Source organism: Lynx rufus, unplaced genomic scaffold, assembly GCF_022079265.1.
Source record: "Lynx rufus isolate CCGP_SWC_20201006 ecotype Redwood Valley unplaced genomic scaffold, mLynRuf1.p SCAF_6, whole genome shotgun sequence".
Taxonomy (NCBI): Eukaryota; Metazoa; Chordata; class Mammalia; order Carnivora; family Felidae; genus Lynx; species Lynx rufus.
In genome coordinates this window covers 96,830,393-96,852,457 of record NW_025814878.1, presented here as the reverse complement: position 1 = coordinate 96,852,457, position 22,065 = coordinate 96,830,393, and the positions used below count along the sequence as shown (strand labels likewise).

The window sequence follows — 22,065 nt, the reverse complement described above, 5'->3', positions numbered from 1 at the left end:
ATTTCTTTTTAGTGTATCACTTAGTTCTCTAATTTTCCCCTCATACTCCTGGATTTTTTTATCTCTCTTTTTCTCAGCTTCCTCTTTTTCCATAACTTTATCTTCTAGTTCACCTATTCTCTCCTCTGCCTCTTCCATCCGAGCCGTGGTGGTGTGCATTTTGTTTTGCATTTCATTTAAAGCGTTTTTCAGCTCCTCGTGACTGTTCCTTAGTCCCTTGATCTCTGTAGCAAGAGATTCTCTGCTGTCCTGTATACTGTTTTCCAGCCCAGCGATTAGTTTTATGACTATTATTCTAAATTCACTTTCTGTTATATTATTTAAATCCTTTTTGATCAGCTCATTAGCTGTTGTTATTTCCTGGAGATTCTTCTGAGGGGAATTCTTCCGCTTGGTCATTTTGGATAGTCCCTGGTGTGGTGAGGACCTGCAGGGCACTTCCCCTGTGCTGTGGTGTATAACTGGAGTTGGTGGGCGGGGCCGCAGTCAGTCCTGATGTCTGCCCCCAGCCCACCGCTGGGGCCGCAGTCAGACTGGTGTGTGCCTTCTCTTCCCCTCTCCTAGGGGCGGGATTCACTGTGGGGTGGCGTGGCCCGTCTGGGCTACTTGCACACTGCCAGGCTTGTGATGCTGGGGATCTGGCGTATTAGCTGGGGTGGGAAGGCAAGGTGCACGGCGCCGGGGGGGGGGGGCAGGCTTAGCTCGCTTCTCCTTAGGTGATCCACTTCAGGAGGGGCCCTGTGGCAGCCGGAGGGAGTCAGATCCGCTGCCGGAGGTTTGGCTCCACAGAAGCACAGAGTTGGGTGTTTGCGCGGAGCAAGCAATTTCCCTGGCCGGAACCGGTTCCCTTTGGGATTTTGGCTGGGGGATGGGCGGGGGAGATGGCGCTGGCGAGCGCCTTTGTTCCCCGCCAAACTGAGCTCTGTCGTCCGGGGGCTCCGCAGCTCACCCTCCCTTTGTCCTCCAGCCTTCCCGCTTTCCGAGCAGAGCTGTTAACTTATGACCTCCCAGACGCTAAGTCGCGCTTGCTGTCGGAACACAGTCCGTCAGGCCCCTCCGCTTTTGCAAGCCGGACTCTGGGGCTCTGCTTGGCCGGCGAGCCACCCCTCCGCCCCGGCTCCCTCCCGCCAGTCCGTGGAGCGCGCACCGCCTCGCCGCCCTTCCTACCCTCTTCCGTGGGCCTCTCGTCTGTACTTGGGTCCGGTGACTCCGTTCTGCTAATCCTCTGGCGGTTTTCTGGGTTATTTAGGCAGGTGTAGGTGGAATCTAAGTGATCAGCAGGACGCGCGGTGAGCCCAGCGTCCTCCTACGCCGCCATCTTCCTGTCTCTCTCTCATTTCAGATTTTACATATTGTTTTCTTTGTATAATTAAGGTTGTTAAGGATTAAATCATTATCTCTAAAAAAAAAATTCAAGTCTACTAATTTCCTACTTTCTAATTCACCAATTTCTGCCTTTATCTTGCACCAATTAATTTCACTAGACTTACTGGTTATTTTGTTTATGGTTTCTCATATTGACAGCTTAATTTTTTTTGTACTTTACTATTCAAAATGAAAGTATTTAATGTGATGGCATGTTGGCCATGTCTCAGGCAATACTGTCATTATTGTTATTTCCTTAGCAATCTGCTGCTGAAATTTTCATATCTTTCATACAAAAGTTATTTAGAAGGTTTATTCTTTCTTTTCTGCTTTTTTATCTTGCAAGAGATTAAGATTGTTGATTAAGATGTTTTCAACTTCATATTTATTTTATTGTGATCATATTCGACATCATTTTGGTTTACTAAAATTTATTAGGTTTATATTTATATTCTGAGATAAATTATATTTATATTCCTTGTATATATAAATTGCCTTTATTATATTACTCAAATGTCTTCATGCTTTCTCTATAATTTTTAACCTAGTTTAAAAGTTAAAAACTCAAAGAGGTAAGTAAATGTCTTTCATTACCATCATTTTTCTATCAAGTTCATTTTTTTTTTTTTGAGATCTACTTTATAGATTTCTATATTATGTTATCTGGTATAAAGATATAGGTTTTTTTTTATATTCATTTATTTATTGCTGACAGACAGAGACAGAGCACAAGCAGAGGATGGGCAGATAGAGAGGGAGACACAGAATCCAAAGCAGGCTCCAGCTCTGAGCTGTCAGCACACAGCCAGAGGTGGGGCTTGAACCCACAAACTGTGAGATCAAGACCTGAGCTGAAGTTGGATGCTTAACTGACTGAACCACCCAGGTGCCCCTGGTATAAAACTTTCTTGACTATTGGGATCTCCCTAGAGATTGAGGTCTTATTATTAATGTAAAATGTATTTATTTTATACATTTTATTTTTTCTTTTCTTATAATTTTGAGTCGTTTTGTTTTTATTTCAATGATTCATTTTATTCAGTGAATTTTGGATATTTAATTAAATATTTAATTAAAATATTTTTTCTACAGTGGTTTTGTTTTCCTCCAGTAAAAAAAAAAGTTGTGATTACATGTTGACATATTATCTAATTTTTTCCTACATAGGGTCATTTTTAAGAATCATATTTTCTTTTTATAACTGGAAGATTTATTCTTTCTTACTTCCGTTGTCTTTTTACAACTTCTTTATTGTTCTAATTCTCTTACTATTTAATTTTATTGTGTTTTTGTGTTTTACTATTTATTTTATGGTTTCTTTCATTCTCTTATCTGGTGATTTGTAAGGTATATATCCTATTCTAAACAACAAATTGACTATATTTAATTCATCTGGCACTCATACCCCATTGCCAGTTTTCTTTTTTTTTTTTTTTTTTTAATGTTTATTTATTTCTGAGGCAGAGACAGAGCATGAGTGGGGGAGGGGCAGAGAGAGGTGGGGACACAGAATCCGAAGCAGGCTCCAGGCTCTGAGCTGTCAGCCCAGAGCCCGACGCGGGGCTCGAACTCACAGACTGCGAGATCATGACCTGAGCCGAAGCCGGACGCTCAACTGACTGAGCCACCCAGGCGCCCCAACCAGTTTTCTATGGCAATAGTCCCAGGTAGTGAACCTAGAGTTTTATCTGAGAATTATGACCTGTGATGATTAGTTTATGTGTCAGTGTGGTCAGGCTATAGTACCCAGTTATTCTATCAAACACTAACGTAGGTGTTGCTTCAAAAGTGTTCTGTAGGGGCGCCTGGGTGGCGCAGTCGGTTAAGCGTCCGACTTCAGCCAGGTCACGATCTCGCGGTCCGTGAGTTCGAGCCCCGCGTCGGGCTCTGGGCTGATGGCTCAGAGCCTGGAGCCTGTTTCCGATTCTGTGTCTCCCTCTCTCTCTGCCCCTCCCCCGTTCATGCTCTGTCTCTCTCTGTCCCAAAAATAAATAAACTTTAAAAAAAAAAAAAGTGTTCTGTAAATATGGCTAACATCTACAATGAACTGACTTTAAGTAAAGATCACCCTCAATAATGTGGATGGGCCTCATCAATCAGTTGGAAGGCCTTAAAAGCAAAACTGAAGTTTCCATGAGGAAGAGGAAATTATGCCTCAAGACAAAGCTCAAGAGGTTGCAGCCTATCAACCTGCCAACATTATTTTGAACTTACCAGTACTCATAAGCACGTGAGCCAATTTGTTCAAATACATCTCTTTATATATACTATTATATACGCTAATATATATACATACATATATATACATACATATATATACATATATGTATTCTACATATACACACACATAACCTATGTGTTATACGTATTTATATAAACAGAACCCTAATACATTAACTTTTCAAATTTTATGTAGTTTCTTTTATAAGAACAATTAGACTTTGTCTTATTTTAATAACCATATTTACAGTATATTTAACTTATTTCAATGCTTACCATTAAAATATATTTTTATATACCTTTACAGTATTCCTGAATTGTATTTTTATTTGTGAACTTTAAATCAATTTAATCTCGTTATTAGAAAACTTTTTGAGGGACACCTGGGTGGCTCAGTTGCTTGCAAGCATCTGACTCCTGATTTGGGCTCAGATAGTGATCCCAGAGTTGTGGGATCAAACCCCATGTCAGGCTCTTGTGCTGAGCATGGAGCCTGCTTAAAATTCTCTCTCTCTCTCTCTCTCTCTCTCTCTCTCTCTCCCTCTGTCCCTCTGTCCCTCTGTCCCTCCCCCACTGGTACACACATTGACTCTAATTTTAAAAATTAAAAAAATAAAAAAATAGAATACTTTTTAAAAAAATTTTCAGTTCTTAAAAAGCAAAAAATACCTTTGGTTGTTTGTTTTTACATGTAAATAGCATTTAAGCAGAGTGTCCAATTCTTTGGTCATAATCTTTTTTTTTTTCCCTAAACATATATATATTTTACACCACTATCTTCCTATATTTAATGGTGTAGAGAATTCTTTTTTTTTTTAATGTGATTTTTTTTTTCTTTTTTTTTTCTTCAACTTTTTTTTTATTTTTATTTTTTTTATTTTTGGGACAGAGAGAGACAGAGCATGAACGGGGGAGGGGCAGAGAGAGAGGGAGACACAGAATCGGAAACAGGCTCCAGGCTCTGAGCCATCAGCCCAGAGCCCGACGCGGGGCTTGAACTCACGGACCGCGACATCGTGACCTGGCTGAAGTCGGACGCTTAACTGACTGCGCCACCCAGGCGCCCCAATGGTGTAGAGAATTCTAAGGTTAACAAGCTTTATGTTCCCTTCTGTTTTTCTTTTACTTTGTTCACTGCTTTTTCTTGCACTGTAATTAAATGTACTGAAATTAAATGTAAGTACTCCAAGGTATTGTAGGTAGAGTTTTCGTTATTCTCTCTGTTGTGTTTACTCTGGGGTCTTATTAAAAAGAGAAATTACTATGTGTACTTTGGATACCTTCTCTTTTATGATTTTTAAAATTTTTTTTAACATTTATCCATTTTTTGACAGACAGAAAGAGAGCACAAGCAGGGGAGGGGCAGAGAGAGGGTGAGACACAGAATCCGAAGCAGGCTCCAGGCTCTGAGCCCTCAGCACAGAGCCCGGTGCGGTGCTTGAACTCATGAAACGCGAGATGATGACCTGAGCCAAAGGCTTAACCAATTGAGCCATCCAGGCGCCCCTCTTTTATGACTTTTGTCTCCTGATTTTGTCCTCTGCATTCAGGTAGATTCCATCAGTGTGTTCTTCATAGTGCTTATGCACTTTGGGGCAGAGGTGATTTCATTCTTTACCACTTCCAGTGAGTGCATTATTAAATTCTGTTGTTGCACTTTAAATTCCACAGAATTCCGGGTTCCTGAGTGGCTCATTCAGTTAAGCATTCGACTTTGGCTCAGATCATGATGTCACAGTTTGTGAGTTTGAACCCCATATTGGGCTCTGTGCTGAAAGTGCAGAGCCTGCTCGGATCCTCTGTCCCCCGCTCTTTGCCCCTCACCTGCTCTCTCTCTCAAAAACTAGTAAATTTTAAATAAATAAATAAATTCCATAAGATTCTTCATATTCTTCATCTCAATCCTATTTTATTTGTCTCTCTCTTAACCAGCTATCATCTCAACTCAGACTATCATGATTTCACGTTTTACTTCATCTAGTATCTCATATAATTCATATTTCTAAAGATTTATTGATAGCAGTAAACATGCATTATCTAAACTTTGCTCCTTAAATAAACTATAGTCTTTTCTGCCTTTGGTTGCTTTATTCTACCACAATTATGTTACAGAGATTTTTTTTAATCTGTCCCTTATTTTACTGTTTATTCATCCTTGAGTTTTGAGTCTTAATCTAAAATTTAATTTCATGTTGTAACAAAATGTGAAACAGGAGCAAACTAAACAAACGAGTGCATTCCCTCGCATACTCTCATTTCTTACCTCTCGTTGCCTGGGGCGATGTCAGCTGCAAGACGGGTCCAGGATTTCTTAGGACAAGCACCATGAAGTTGGACTTTCCCATATACCCCTGAAAGTAAAAGGAGGAACTGTTGGACAAGAAATTTTAGAGGATTAAGGCCACCTAAGTAAGGCTCATTAGAGAGGTTACTGTGCAGGATATGTTGTATAGAAACTACATATGAAGATGTCCATCTTATCAGACAAAGAATAAATTCTTCCAAACTTATTCTCATTCTCTCAAAAAGCTATAGAGAAATGCATGCTATACAACATCTAGTAATCCAAAAGTTGGGACCACTCCAATGGCTAACTAGTTACATTCTACCATTATGTGACTTGCAGTTCTGTTGGAAGTTAACTGGTTTTGATATTTTATGTTATCGGCTTCATTTTCCAAAAGGCAAGGGTAATTTTATTCCCTGAGGTAAGGGATTTGGTGCTATTAGCTTTGTTTTCAGTGGTTGGACCTCATATTTTTTTGTATTACAGATATCAAAGGATAGATCTCTAGCTCCTTTGTTTCAAAATATAATTTATTTCAGACTCATAAATTTAAGTCGTACCAGGGATATGCTTGATGCGGTCCAGTTTTATTCCTTCAGGTCTTTCCTCTTACGTGTTTTATTGCTGTTTAAAATCACATGTAGCACAATTCCTCATATTCCAATGGTCTCAAAATGTTTTGAGCAGAACCCAAGCAGTAACAAAATTATGATCATGCACTCCTAATGCATATGTATTTATTTATTTTTAGATAAACATACACATATATGAATATCTTCACATATGATTCAATAAAAGTTCTAACATTTTCTTCCTGTACCCAAATGTATTGTTTGTTTATGCCTGGATTGGTGCATAATATATCACTAATACTGAAATCTAAAGATTTCACAATTTTTAGCAGAAAACTTGAATTAAAAAAACCCCAAATACCAGTAAGGTGCAAATACTATGCTTTGAGTTTTAATACAATGTAAGCAAAAAAAATTCTCAGTTAGAACCCAACCACCTGTTTATGTCACTATCTATATTTTTTTCCATACTCTAATTCAGAAAAAGTCACAAAACTAAAAATCAGGATTAATGGAAATGCAACAAGTGTTCTAACTTTTAAGACATGTCCTGGAATAATCGATCTTTCATAATGATAGTCATATATATATATGCCTATCTCTAAACATTTCATATGATATCATCATCATCATCTTTAAAAATATTCCACCTTTTTCACTATTGGCTAAGTAGGAAGGGGAGGAACGTGAAGTAATTTAAAGAAATGTCCAACAACGATCTTGGTGAAAACCAGTTAATTTCCTTAACTGAGTTATGCAGAAAACTAGACTGATCAGACAAGTAGATTTCTTGATCATTTCTAATCATCAAAGATTTACTATAAAATAACTCCCATTCCTTGTTTCAAGATTATACTACGTAAAAAAATTAAAATCTGTAATTTACCACGGTATCATACAATTTTAAGCATACAGAGAAATATTTCATTCCTTATTCAATTTAATATCAGAGAAAATTTCAAACACACTAGCTTGGCCATATCGCTGGAGTTGAGGATTAAGATGGGCATCCTTTTATACTAAAGCAAAGTTTTTTCCAATGTGGTGCTGCACCGAACAGAGTGGATACCACAGGCAAAAATAAATGGAATGTTCTGTTATCCATCTAGTAAAAAAGTAAAAATATTCTTGAACCTCATATTCGTAAAAAGATAAAAGCATGTATGAAAAATCCTTTTGAAACAATAAAGCCCTCTGAAAGTACAGTACTATCTTGCAGTGGTTATACTTTTTGAAACTAGGTTATCAAACTTCTTATTAGCCTAACATGACTGCTTCCATTTTACTGGGTTGTTGAAATCTTAGAAAATTAGTATTGCCATACAAAGAAAGCAAAAAAAAAACAACAACAAAAAAAAAAACCATGTTAGAATAAGCAGCTTTTTATACCTATCCCTTAATATGGAGTTATTGTGAGGCTTCACATCCTAGTTATATAATCCCGGTCTCAGTTTCTATGCTTTTACATAGGTCAACTTTAAAATAGGATTTGGTGCTGTGGCAGTACCAAATAAAGAAACTGCCAACCGTGTTTTTTTAGATCAATTAAATATATATATCAACAACCACATAATATTTATAGTTAATAACAGACTCTTAGTCCAGGCTTTGGTGTCTGACCTATCTGGATATAAATCTAAGCTCTGACACTATAGAGCTGTGTGGCCTTCTGCATATTGTTAATCATCTCTGAGTCCTATTTTTGACATCTGTAAAATGGACACTGGTACAGAAGACCTGGTAAGTGAAATAATAAATATAAATTATCTAGAAGAGTGCCTGAAATTTAGTATGTGTTCTATGAATGTCACTTCTCCATCACAGAAATATACGTTTCATTTCATTTTTAATAAAAAGTTATAGTATACTCTTACCAATTGTTCCTGGATCAACATGAATTCCATTGAAACGGTCACAGAAAATTCCTTCTGAGGCTCTAAGGAGAATCAGAAGCTTTTGCTCTTTTCCTAAGGGATTTTCCAAAGTACCTGTTTACAAAGAAAAGTAATTTAAATTAATTTGAAATTAAAAGAGAGAGGAGGAAATTGTGATGTAATTTAGAGAATGCAAAGTAGATGCTATCATGTAGACTATACACAGAAGAGCCAATTGTCACATGATGAAATGAGAAAAGGGGGGAAAATGAGATGCAGTAAACTTCTCTGAGGTAGAGTGGATTGCTCTTCAGCAAATATTCACTCTTCTTTCTCCATTCAGGAAGCGTATACTTTCCTAACTACTAAAATTAGCCTGTCCTAGGGACTTGTTTTGGCCAATGAAATTTGGGTAGAAGTGATAGTAATACCAATTCTGAGTTGATGCTTTAAAATACTTTGCAAGTTTTCACCAGGTCATTTGCTATTATGTTCCCTGTCATGAAAGGAGAATTCCTTAATGACATCTAGTGCCTGAATGAAGGCAAAGGTAGCAGAGCTGAAGAACACAGAAGCTGCAACTGATTCTAGCGAAAATATTTGTTGTTGTAAGCCAATGAGATTTGGGGAGTATTTGTTACACATAATTACAGCAAAACCTGGCTGATACACTGTCTATGGCTGTATCCCCAAATTGCTTTACATGCATCTTAGCATTTAATCCTCACAGCAATCCGGAGAAGTATTATTATTATTTTTTTAAGTTTATTTATTTTGAGAGAGAGCGAGCAGGGGAGGGTCAGAAAGGGAGAAAGAGAGGCCCAAGCAGGCTCCATGCTGCCAGTGCAGAGCCCGACATGGGGCTTGATTTCATTAACCATGAGATCCTGACCTGAGTCGAAATGAAGAGTCATGCTTAACTAAGCCACCCAGGTGCCCTAAGTATGATTCTTAGGTCAATTTTAAATATTCATACATAACAAGGCTAAGAGGTTAAAGGACTTGTCCAAATTTATCCAACTAGTAAGTAATAATCTGAATTTAAACAATGGTGAATTTGAACAGTTTCTGCCAAGTGATTATTAAACATGTACTGGGTCTTTCTCTAAACCGAAATTATTCTAGCAGCATATGAAGAAAATCCATTCAGGATATGAAGGTCAGCACGACTTTTGGCCTTAATCCATCAATGCAAACAGAGGACTTTGGTCACTTTTGCAGCATACAAATTGGGGAATTTTGCTGGACTAGTCTTAGTATTGACCTAATAAAGGTTATTTACTTCAGAAAATTACATCTTAAGATACAGAAAGTATTACAAAGAATTCGTTTTTCAAGAAGAACCTGGTGAGAAGATAGTTCCCAAACTATATACTGTACCAAACAGGCTGACAAAGAATATCTGTCACCAAATGAGACTTTCCAATTGAGAAATCCCTGAAAACAACCAAAATGAGGCTGCTGATACACTATGAAGTAACTAGTGAACTTAAAATTGCCTGGTTATCATTTTGCTTAAGCAGTTTTTCAGAGGGTGTAAAATCATTCTCCTCCATTGGCATTCCATATATATACCTGGTTAGCCAAAAGGTTCCCATGTGAGTTGTGAGTTTGCAGCTTGCTACATCTTTATGGTCTAGCCTTCACAGCCATTAGTCTATGAGGCAGTGTTGAAAGTAAGCCTCAGAGAGGTAAGTGAATCTGCCTGGAGTCAGACAGTGGGTCAGTGGGCAAGGATCAGACCCCACAGCCTGTTTTCCCAGTGAATTGCTGGAGTACACTGCTGTTCCAGGTAGGAATGCCAATCCTCAGCTGAGTGACTAATGTATCCTCTCGGCCCAAACAAAGACGTGCTAGAGCAGAAAGAAGGAAAGCAGGGGAGGAGGAGAATGTTAAGAAAACATGTGTGGTGTAGCTCTTATCTGGCAGTTTTAAGTCTGTCCAGTAAGCGGTTTTCCAACTGTGATTTCATTTATTTCACGGAGGGTAGTTTAGATTCTTGGGGGGGCGGGGGGGAATGGCCTAGCACTAAACAGATACCAGAGAGAAAAAAGTAGGACAGTTTTTGCCCTAGAGAAATGTATGCAGAGTCCCACAAAGAGAGTTCAGCGTTCCTCTAAAATCGGAGATTAAATCAATTATGCAACCCCAAACTGCAGCACATGTGAGCTTTCGCAGAAAGTCTGGGCAAGATTAGTCTCTGCTGTGATATTCTGATATATCTGAAATGACCAGGGTTTGAATTTTTTTGTTGTTGTTGTTACATGGGGTAAGGGGAAGATAGGGGGTAGGCACTGGGTAGAAAGGAGACAAGAATGACCTAAGAGGGGGAAAAATTATGCCATTTTAACATTAAAATGCAGTACCTCTTGAATTTGTAAAAGCTGTGAATGGGAAGCCCTAAAGGCCAGGCTCCTCTTTCATTCTCTGATCTAGCAATCAAAGACAGGTGAGGGCTCTCACCAGCTTGGGCTTTGTCCCTAAATGACTGGAGCTACCACTGAAAGAAAGCTCTGGAGATAATACAGTTCCTCTCAGGTTTCCTTTTTCAAGCTGCTTCAAGCTGCTCTAAACTGTAGCAAAAAGCATTTGTCAACCTGGATGAATTTAGATACTCATAATAGAGGGGAAATCATTGTCATTGCATTGCAGAGAAGCCAGGTGTTTTTGCATCCACAATTTCATTGAATTCTTCCAACCCTCTGATGGATTATTGCTGAGGAAACTGAGACAAAGACAAAGAGAGGTTAGGTAACTTGTCAGAAATTACACAGCTAATAAGTGGTGAGCCTGGGCTTAGACTTAATAAGTACCATCCTAGGACATGTGGACATGAGGAACAGGAAAGAAGTAAAGGGAGGTTGCCATTACTTAGTGCAATGGTGGGCAATGGAGGGGAAACAATATGTTCCAGATGCTAAAATCACCTGAGGAGATGGAAGAAAATAAGTTCTGACATACAAAAGATAACTGTTATAACGATTTCAGGAATATGGTACAAATGGATTCCATGAACTTCAAAGGTAAGAAAAAGGGAAAAGAACCTTATATTATTTCATTAACTAAAGCTCTTTGATGGAATCAAGTATAAACCTAGTTTACACTTAAGCCCACTCTCTCAACATGACTCTCCACACCTTGTAACTAAGCCAACACACACTGAATTACTTGCTATTCCCTCTACGCTCTCTCCTCTGTGCACATGAGAGTCCCCAGGCTTTAATATCAACACTGTTGTCTTAACTCCTGGACATCCCTCAAAACATGGCTCCACTGTAGTTTATGTCTAACAGCCTTCTATGATTTCGAATTAGATGCTCTCTTCTGTGAATAAAGATGTCCACACTCCTTGCTGTCCCCCCCCCCAAAGAGCTTGTTCTGACAAAATAGTATGGAATATGGACAAAGGTGATTTCCCGGAGTTCTTTACTGCAGTGTTATCTATTTAAAATAACAAACAATTGAAAACACTTTGAAGTAATAAATGATTGGAAACCACTGTCCATTTAGATCCCCTTCCTCTTCCCCAATTTCCTTGACATGCTCAAAAGCTGAGTCATTTAAGTCTTTAACACACCAAAACCCAGCTCTGATGCCACCTCTTTTGGGATCCTTCCTTGTCAGCTAAGATTTGGTCAAGTGGCCCCTTCTATGGCTTATGTCACTACATCTAAACTGTGCTGTAAGTCCCTTCTACCTGATGGCCTCCTACTCTCTATAGTGAGCTAATCAAAAGAAAAGACTGTGTACTGCCAGTAGAGTTCATTTATGTTTTATCAGAAATGAAATGAAATGAAAAATTAGGTAATTTTAACCAATCTTTTTGCAGTAAAGAGAAATAAAGAGGAATACTCCAGAGTAAAAAAGACCCATTTCACCAATGTTGGAATAATCTTAAGCATCTATGTGCCTGGCATCAAAGCTGAAGAATAAATAAAGCAAAAATTGACAGAATACAAGGAAAATAGATATACCTATAATAACAGTGGAAAATTAAACATAACTATGAAGAGAATGAACAAAAAGCAGTAAGGATATAGCAGTTTTGAATAATACTATTGGCAACTCTGACATAAGAGTCCTGGATGGAAAATTAGACCCAAAAGAATACGTATCATTTTGCGACATGTACAACAGAGTCACAAATAATGATCATATGGTGACCCTAAAGCAAGTTTAACAAATTTAAAAGGATTGGAATCATAGATGCTTGCTGACCACAGTTCAATCAAACTGTGCAATTTATACAGGGAAAGGTCTATAAAATGAACTATATTGAAATAAAAAATTCCCAATTATCTAGAGATATCATTAAGAGAGTGAAAAAGCAAGCCACAGAGTAGGCAAATACATTTGCAATACATATAACCAACAAAAGGTACATTGTAGAATATATAAGTGTCTCCAATAAATCAATATAAAACAGAGAATTCATTATTTTAAAAGATGGCAAGAGAACATCTACTTCACAAAACGATATCAAATAAACAATAAAAAGTTTTAAAGTATTAATCACATTAGAGATGAGAGAAATGAAAATTAAACAATAATTAGATCTTACTACATACCTGCTGGAATGGAATTAGGTTTAACTTAGCTGTGTATTTTTTATTTTATAAACTTTTCTGTATGTGCATATTTCATAATAATTCAGATTTTATTAACTGATTATTATGTTTTAAGGACACTGATCAATAAGTATTTATTAATCAAAAGAACAGAAACTGGCCAAAATTATATGTTTTACTGCTTTTCCATGACATTAATATTTTTATAGCTCTATTGAGATATAACTGACATACATGAAAATGCATATATTTGATGTATATTGACTGAAATTTTAGATAAAACTTTTTTCAAGTCCTTTTCATTGAATCCAAAGAAACAAACGGTATTTCTACATAATTTGTATTTCTGTCTAAGTAAACCTTGAAATTCCATGAGATATCATGATTGATTTCACATGAAAGGTTAGGAAATTATCCCCCAAAATTAATTTTGCACATTTCTTCTGTCCTCTGAAGTCGGTTATATGAGCTTCTAACTGGAGCGCCACTATTTTTCTAGAGCCTTGCTATGTCTATTTTCTTCAGAGCAGAGCCTCCAGAACATTTTTATGATCAGAACCAAACTAGCAAATAAACAAACTAAACCAATCAAATTGTGAAGCAGATTTTATTATGAATTAGATTTTAATTCTTAGTGTACATTTGACCCACCTATCCCTAAAACATTCCTCCCCTACAATCAAAACTAGGTGAAAAGGGGCTTTTAGTCCAATGAAATAATGATTGGTTATAAGAGTAACAAGTAGGCACAAATGATAATCTCTAATCCCTTGGAGAGTGATTGTATTCTGGCTGACAGGTTTTTATCATTGATGAGGCCTGTCATTTTGTCCAACAATTGATAGAATATTAAAATAAAAGTTAAGGGTGCCTGGGATGTTCAGTCGGTTAAGTCTATGAGACTCTTAGTTTTGGCTCAGGTCAAGATCTCATGGTTCTTGGGATTGAGCCCTACATCAGGCTCTGCACTGAAAGCACAGAGCCTGCTTAGGATTCTCTCTCTCCCTCTTTCTCTGCCCCTGCCCCACTCTTGTTCTCTCTTTCTCCAAATAAATAAACTTAAAAAATAAATAAATAAAAGTTAATACATAATGTATTCACTCACATACTTGTAAAATGTATAAAAATCCTTAAAACTTTATAAACAAGGGTGAGCTAACTCACTTCTATAAGCCTTGGTTTCTGCAGCTTTAAAATAAACATAATAATAGCATAACTTTATTGGGAGTTAAATGATGTACTGCATGTTAGTAATACATGGCACAGTGTCTACGTATCAAATGTTTTAAATGCTTTTAAAAATGTTGGCTCTTAGTAGTAATAATGGGAAAAATAGTAGCAGTAACAATGAAGAAATGCTACATTTTATAATTAACATTCAAATTTACAAATTAAGAAAAACAAGGTGAGCCCTTCCCAACCAGTAATGTTCTCTTTCTAAAGTGCTAGAAACTAGACGTTTCAATAGCAAAAATAATAGGCGAATACTTATTTGAATGTCCAGCCCACAGAACTGCAGGAAATACAATTAAATTTATCTCCAACTCAAACACTCTTAAAATAGTTTTCTAAACAAGAAAACAAATTATTTATTCAGTCATTTATTCACCTATTTGCTTAAAATAATTTAGTTTTTCCATGCAAAAATAATTAAATAATACTTAATAGTTATTTTATTTATTATATAATTCACTAATTATTTGAAAATAATCAATTTCTAAAGGAATTTTACTGTTATTGTGATGGAAGTTCAAGAGTCCAAAATATAGTTTCAGAAACACTGATTTAGAAAATATTAAAATATTAAAGACATTACTGTAAATGTGTTTCATAGAAACTGATACCCCAAAAAATAGAAGAATCATTTCTTGTATCAATGTTTTGCTTATATATATATATATACACACACACACACACATATATATATACTTATTATTATATATAGTGTGATGTTTATCTGTCAGAGAACTAGTATCCATCTAAAGATAAAAGAGATATTTCTGTGTTTAAATTCATTTTGAAATATGTATTATTTACCATTGGCTGCCACTCTTCTTCAAGACTCAAAGAAATGAAGTTTGGTGTTTCCTGAACTTGTAAAGAACAAAGCTTGTATGCTTTTGTCCTTATAGTTAAATAAATACAATATTTAAAAGTAACATCCCATTTGTGTCACTTTTTAATTTTATTGCATAACTAGTAATTTCATTAGCAAACTGTCAGTGTAAACAAAAACTGATTTCTTCACTCATGATCCATATTAGCCAATTTATAAATGATCTCTTTTGCAGATATTTATGTATACCTATGGTAATATTTACACATTAAATGTGTGGTTTATTTGTATTTTCTAAGCATAAACTTGAAAGAGGATATATACATTTTTTAATTTAATATATTATTTTTAAACATCGCTACAAGATTCCCTGGCTACTGAATGAGTCTAACTACTGGGTATTGTGGCTTTAGGCTAGAGGATATGTTTTAATCTACACTTTTCTCTGGTTTGTCTCCTTTTTATTACTTAATCATCCAATGAGCCTTACAGAACTGTCAGTTTGGAAGGCAATAAACTGTGTATGGATTTTTCTTCTTTAGGATTGAGAAAGTCCCAATCATAGAAGCAATGAAAGAAGCTTCCATAGACCCAGTACTTCATTTCCTGACAATCAAAGTCATGTGCTAATGATGACCTTAGGCACCTGGCTACAAATGTGAGACAAGGCTGACACATACCCATCACTAACTCTGCAAAACAATATGTGACACGTTTTAAGATAAAAACCCAGTTCTGAGCATAATTACTGAGCAACTAGGCAGCATGTCATGTGACCTTGTTGTGACAGGCCATGGAAACAATGAACTGCCATGTCCTCAGGGAAATTGATGTGTGGGGCATGTCTTTGCTTACCTAGGGATCAAGGAGGGTTCTATTAACTTTTAAAGACACTAATTATTACTAGTAATCCCTCTCTGAAATTCACCTACACCATCAGAAGAGAGTTTTCCATTTGCATTTTTATTTTATTTTTTGTTTATTAATTTTGATAGAGAGGGAGAGGGAGCGCATGAGCAGGGGTAGGGAAGAGACAGAGGGAGAGAGAGAATCCCAAGCATGCTCTGAGTTCTGCACTGAGTCAGATGTGGGGCTCAATCCCATTACCATGAGATTATGGCCTGAGCCAAAATCAAGAGTTGAACACTTAAATGACTGAACTACCCAGGTGCTCCTCCATTTGCAATTTTAAAACTATGAGCTTAAAACACTCTATTGAGCTGAACATTTGGATGAATAACATGTTAATGTCATTGGTATCTAAGACAAAGAACACATTTTAAAGCATAGGAATGATGTCCTCTCTCAGAAGATACCAGTGTAAAAGATGAGTTCAGACATCTACTCATGGACAATGAAATGCAAACATTTCAAGCAATCAACATACCAATGTTTATTAAACAGGCTTTGAGTTGGGCATTTTTATGAGTTTTTCTCTCCTAGACAGACTAAAAATTGAAAATACTTCAGATTTGTAGAATATTACCCATTTTTCATTGTTTTGTCATTATTTAATTCCTTTCATACAGAGGGGAAAAGCATTGTAGTCATTTACACATTAATACTATAATTCCTTCCTCACAGATGTAGACATTTAAGTCTAAGCTAAGGAGACTGAACATGTTACAAGAAAAAGGCATTGAGCTGAAAGACAGACTTAGATATATCCATTCATTTATATATACACTAATCAGTCACACAGTACACTATCTGAACTCTACTATGTACTAGACACTAGGGTCACAAAATGTCTAGTCTATCATAATAGGGAAGGTGAAACATACCACCTTGTAACAATAAGATGAATGCAATAATGACAATATGAATTAAGAGAATAGACCAGAACAAAAGACACAGTGAAAGCTACTAAATGGAGTCAGGAGGTGCTCACAGTAAAAATAGTCCTTGGGCACTGCCTTCAGTTGAAGGATGAGTATTTAAGGTAACTAAAATAGCCTCTAATCCTGGTCCCAGTCTTTATCAGCTAGGAGATGGGAGAACAAATCAGTTATCACGCAGAAGCTCAGTTTCCTTATCCATGCAATGAAACAGAGGATTCACAGAATCATTTAGGTCTGTGATATTACTGTTCTAAATCTACTATTAGAGAATACTCCAAAAGTTGTAGAATGAGTTGCTTAACTAGAAATATAATCCAGCTCTCTAGAATTGCCATGAGGATCCTAAACTAATTTCTCTCTTGTTAATATTATACTTATGATATTATGAAAAAGTAACCATTTTCAGCATAATTTGGCCTCAATTGTATCTTTAAGACTTTAGAAAGCAACCGGGACTTTGCTTCATTTCATTAAACGGGAACCTTATCTGTCTTCCTTACTGCTGAGTACTCAAGTCTCAGAAAGAATATTTGCCACTGAGCAGGCCATCAATGAAGCAGAAAGAAACAGAAGGAAGCAAGAGGAAAGGGACAGAGACAGGGACAAATCTATATGTAAAACTTGGGAAAATCATATCAGAGGAATTATTTTCTCCTTAATATTTACTAATTTGCCACAAATTATCATCCAGAAGAAAGTTATTCATGAAAGCACATACAGGTTTAATGACATCACTCTTATATGGATTACTATTCATTTTTAAACATGACATTTAATATGTTCACTTATACTTAAGATTACATTAATGCCAAAAAAATGAAGTTGTTAAAGAAATGGTATTCAATGTATTAAAAGTTACTGTCCCTAAAATAATGTGTTAGTTTTTTTCTTTGTTCCACATACAAAATAACGTTGTGTCAAACCTATATTGAACAGTCATTATAAAACAAAAATAAAAAAAAAAGCCAAAATAAGATGGCCAGTTTCCTTTCCAACTTTCTTTGCTCTCTGCTAACTTCATACTAATGACTACTCCTTTTTTCTTATAAATTCCCTTCTTTGTTTCAATATATTATTTTCTTGTCATTTCATTTTCCTTCTCCCTGCATTGCTGTTTCTTTTCCATCCTCCTTCCTGAGCTCAGTTTCTTCTATCCGCCCTTTCTTTAACACCATTGGTACTCCCCCAAATTGTAGCCACTTACATACACTGAAATCTAATCTTGAGGTGTATGAGTCTACCTATTCAACAAAAAACTGTGAGGGCTTTCTATGTGTCTGACACTATTACAAGCACTTTAATAAATAATTAATTCTCATACAACTCCATGAAATAAGAACTGTTATTATTCCCATTTTGAAGGGAAGGAAACTGAGGCAGAGATAGATCCTATAACTTACCCACAGTTGTTCAACTAACAAGTGGTAGAAAGGTGATTCTAACCTCATACTACCATTGACCCAGATCTCCCAACCTGAAATGTGGCATGGGTTCTAAAAAACTCCTCACCTGACATCAAAATTGTTACTAGGTTCTAGTGACTTTTTTACACACTCGGTATTTCTATAATTAATTATTCCTTTTTATTTCCAGTGCCCTAGTTGATTCCTTTACAAGGTCTCTCCTGAAACGTCTTACTATCTTCTCACATTTTACTGTGACCCTTCCAATATACTGCCTCATTCCCCCCACCTTCCACTGCCAGGAGTGATCTTTCTAAGACCAAATCCAATTATGTCACTTCCTTACCTAAAACTATTCAGGGACTACCCTCCTCACAGCCTTCATGATAAAATCCGAACTCCTTAACATAATGTATAAGGCCAAAAAGCTTCACTGGCTACCACCATTCTATAAAACCTACAATGCAGACATACATATTCCCTATACTTTCCTGAAGGTATAATTCATTTCCACAAAGATGTGACTTTTGAGATCTCTTCCTTGATCTTTAAGCCCCTCCAGGTTGGAAGATGGGACTCTTCCAATTATGTTTTTACTTGTCTGTCTCCACTATTTTATGGAGACATTTCTTGCAAGCTAGGGTTCATGACTGATATTTCTGTGCATCCAGCTTCTCCCATAGTACTTGGCAAACAATAGGCAATGAGCAAACACATGACAAATTAAAGAATGGACAGAAAAATGAAATACTTTAAGCTTATCTCAAGTGTTGTATCAGATTAATGAGATAATCACTGCACAAAGAATGAAACTGAGTTTGGCATTTGTGATGCAACTATAACCCTCTGAGCAAGGCTTTGATATTAAACTTTCCTTCTAATTCTATAGCATTCTATCTTTCTACTCTACTAAAAGTCAGTTGATACCTTCTGCCAGCACTAGTTGACTTAAAAGGACCACCAAGAAATATAAATTCCACAATGTTAGGACTTGGATCAAATGGCATCAGACAGCAGACATACTTTGGCAGTGCTCTGTGCCAATGTCCACATCTATTAAGTTTGTTTAGTAACCAGTCTTATTATCTATTTCATGTTGGGATTTCTTTAGGGTGTGGTAGAATTAGACAGATGGGTTGAAAGTCTTCCTTCAGGCATAATACATATAAAATTGGGCAGATGGGTTCTAGTAATCAACCTTTAGGCCTACAACACATGGACAAAGCAGGAACAAAAATAATACACCACTGCCTACTAATAGGTAAAAATATAGTGGGGAATAGACAAATTTTAAAATAAAATTTGAAATGTATAAATCAAAACTGGAAAGTTTCCATGTTACTTCCCTTCAAAAGTATAAATTTTCAGGTACAAGCTTTTATTATAGTAGTAATTGAACTGAGAAACCTAAAAATAATTTACAAAAAAAAAAAAGACCAATCTTAGCAATAGCTGTCCAACTGAAATACATTTTCTAGTCAGAAGAACAAGGCTCAGTTTTATTAAGTATTTCTATCAGTTAGCTGGATGAAGATTTTATAAAATATTAAATAAATGAGCAAACAAGCTTAATCTGAGAGAAAAAGATCAGAATTTAAAAGGATTTCCCCATTGTGGAAAAATGGATTGAAATGATAAAAAGGTAAGTTAAAAACTGAACTGAAGGGAAAACAAAATAATCCTTACACAAGTGTACAATGTAGAGATATGTATTAGAGGCAGGACACAAAAAAGAGTAGGAATTTGGGGGGCCTGGGTGGCTCAGTTGGTTGAGCTTCCAACTCTTGATTTCAGCTCAGGTCATGATCCCAGGGTTGTGGGATCAAGCACCGTGCTGGGCTCTATGCTGCACATGGAGCCTGCTTGATATTCTCTCTCCCCATCTTTCTTTGCCCTTCCCCTGCTTGTGCACATTCTTGCTCAAATACATAAATAAATAAATAAATAAATAAATAAATAAATAGTAAGAATTACAGTTTACAATATAGTTGGCAGGACCAACTGCATAAAGGGCTGGACAGAGAAAGTAGTTCAATGTTTGGAAATATTAATAAAAAGATGGTATCTATTATGGTAGCTAGAAGCTAATTGTGCTGGAGAGCTTCTGTTGATGCGTCCATTTTCAAAGTCTGCTTTTCTTTCCTCTGCTCAGTGCCCCCAGGATACTGTTGACCTGCAGGTACTACATTGAGCTCTCCTTTACTCTGAGCTCCGGTTGGCTTTAGTCAAATGAAGCACAAGCAGGAGGTGAGGAAACAAAGAAAGTGAGATCAAGGTTTTTTTTATATCTATTAGCTGTTCCTTGTACTGAGTTAGTCCCAGACACAAAAGGTCATGGTACTTTCTGCCAGTTATCTCCATACATCCTCTGCCATCTCTAATTCCAGCAATGACTTCTTTTTCTCATTCCTTTAGGGCAAAGGGTAGTAAGGATGCTCTGCTGTTACTAGCCCTGGGGAATTCCCCATGCCATTTGGATTTTTGTGACTCTCTCCTTCATTAACATTTCCTCAAATAAGTCCAATTCAGTATGACATCTATCTTCTGCGAGCACCCTGACAGATAAACTGAAACATCAAATACTTATTACATGCCAAGCACATAGAAGAAACTGTTATGTTTAATGGTTTTAACATTCCTCCAAGGAAGTTTCCATTTTGCCATGTACTTTACTGCTGAATAAATGGATGTGTCCAGAGGGTAATTTGCTTAAGGTCAAACAGCAAGTAGATAACCAACATGGATTTGATCCCAAGCCATTTGACTTAGAGCCCATGCTGGTCACTGCTATACTCATTTGACTCTGTCAGGGTCCACCTAGGAAAAATTCTTTCCCTCTGGCTTCATACTCTCATAGGAATTGAACAAAGTAGTGTTTAAAGGCAATGTCAGGGAGTGAGGAATCTCATAACTCTGAGATACGTGAACAGAGTACAAATTTGTAAAATCTTTCTGAAAAGCAGTTTGACAACATGTATCGAGGACTTTAAAACATAGACTAATCTGAACGAGAAGAACTCCAAAGACAACCATAAAACAAGTAACAAAATGACAATAAGTTAATACCTATCAATAATTACTGTGAATACAAATGGACACTCCAATCATACAGTCTGGTCAAAAGATATGGAGTGACAGATGGATAAAAGGCAAGACCCATGTATATGCTACCTACAAAAGACTCATTTCAGACCTAAAGATATATGCAGATTCAAAGGGACAGAAAAACATTTATTATGCAAATGGAGGTGAAAAAAAAGCCAGAGTAGTAATATTTATATCAGACAAAATAGCTTTAAAATAAAGACTATACCAAGAGACAAAGGACACTACATAATCATAGAGGGAATAATCCAACAAGATATAAATAACAATTGTAAATATTTATGCACCCAGCATGAGAGCAACCAAATACATAAAGCACCCATTAACAAATATAAAAGAAGTAACCAGTAATAATACAATAATTGTAAGGGACTTTAACACCCCATTTCCATCAATGGATTGATCACCCAAACAGAAAATCAGCAAGGAAATGGTGGATTTGAATGACACATTAAACCAAATGGATCTAATAGATATATTTAGAACATTCCATCCTAAATCAACATAATATACACATTCTTTTGAAGTGCGCATGGAATATTCTCCAGAACAGATCACATGTTAGGCCACAAATCAAGTGTCAACAAATTCAAAACGATTGAGTCATACCATGCATCTTTTCCAACCACAATGCAATGAAACTAGAAATCTACCACAGGAAAAAAATGTGGAATCAAGCACAAATACATGAATATTAAATAACATTCCAGTAAACAATGAGTGGGCAAATCAAGAAATTAAAAAGGAAATAAAATAATATATGGAGACAAATGA

The 22,065-nt window shown here is 36.4% G+C and overlaps 1 protein-coding gene across 1 annotated transcript in view; it reads right to left on the bottom strand.

Annotated features, from left to right (window-relative positions):
• Window positions 1-22,065, bottom strand: part of PKHD1 (PKHD1 ciliary IPT domain containing fibrocystin/polyductin) — a 484,216-nt gene that overhangs the window by 167,880 nt on the left and 294,271 nt on the right. The window contains exons 53-54 of the mRNA XM_047102754.1: window positions 8,319-8,432; window positions 5,849-5,936 (exon numbers count right to left, since the gene is read on the bottom strand). Coding sequence (XP_046958710.1) covers window positions 5,849-5,936; window positions 8,319-8,432 — 202 coding nt within the window. The remainder of the gene's footprint in view (window positions 1-5,848; window positions 5,937-8,318; window positions 8,433-22,065) is intronic.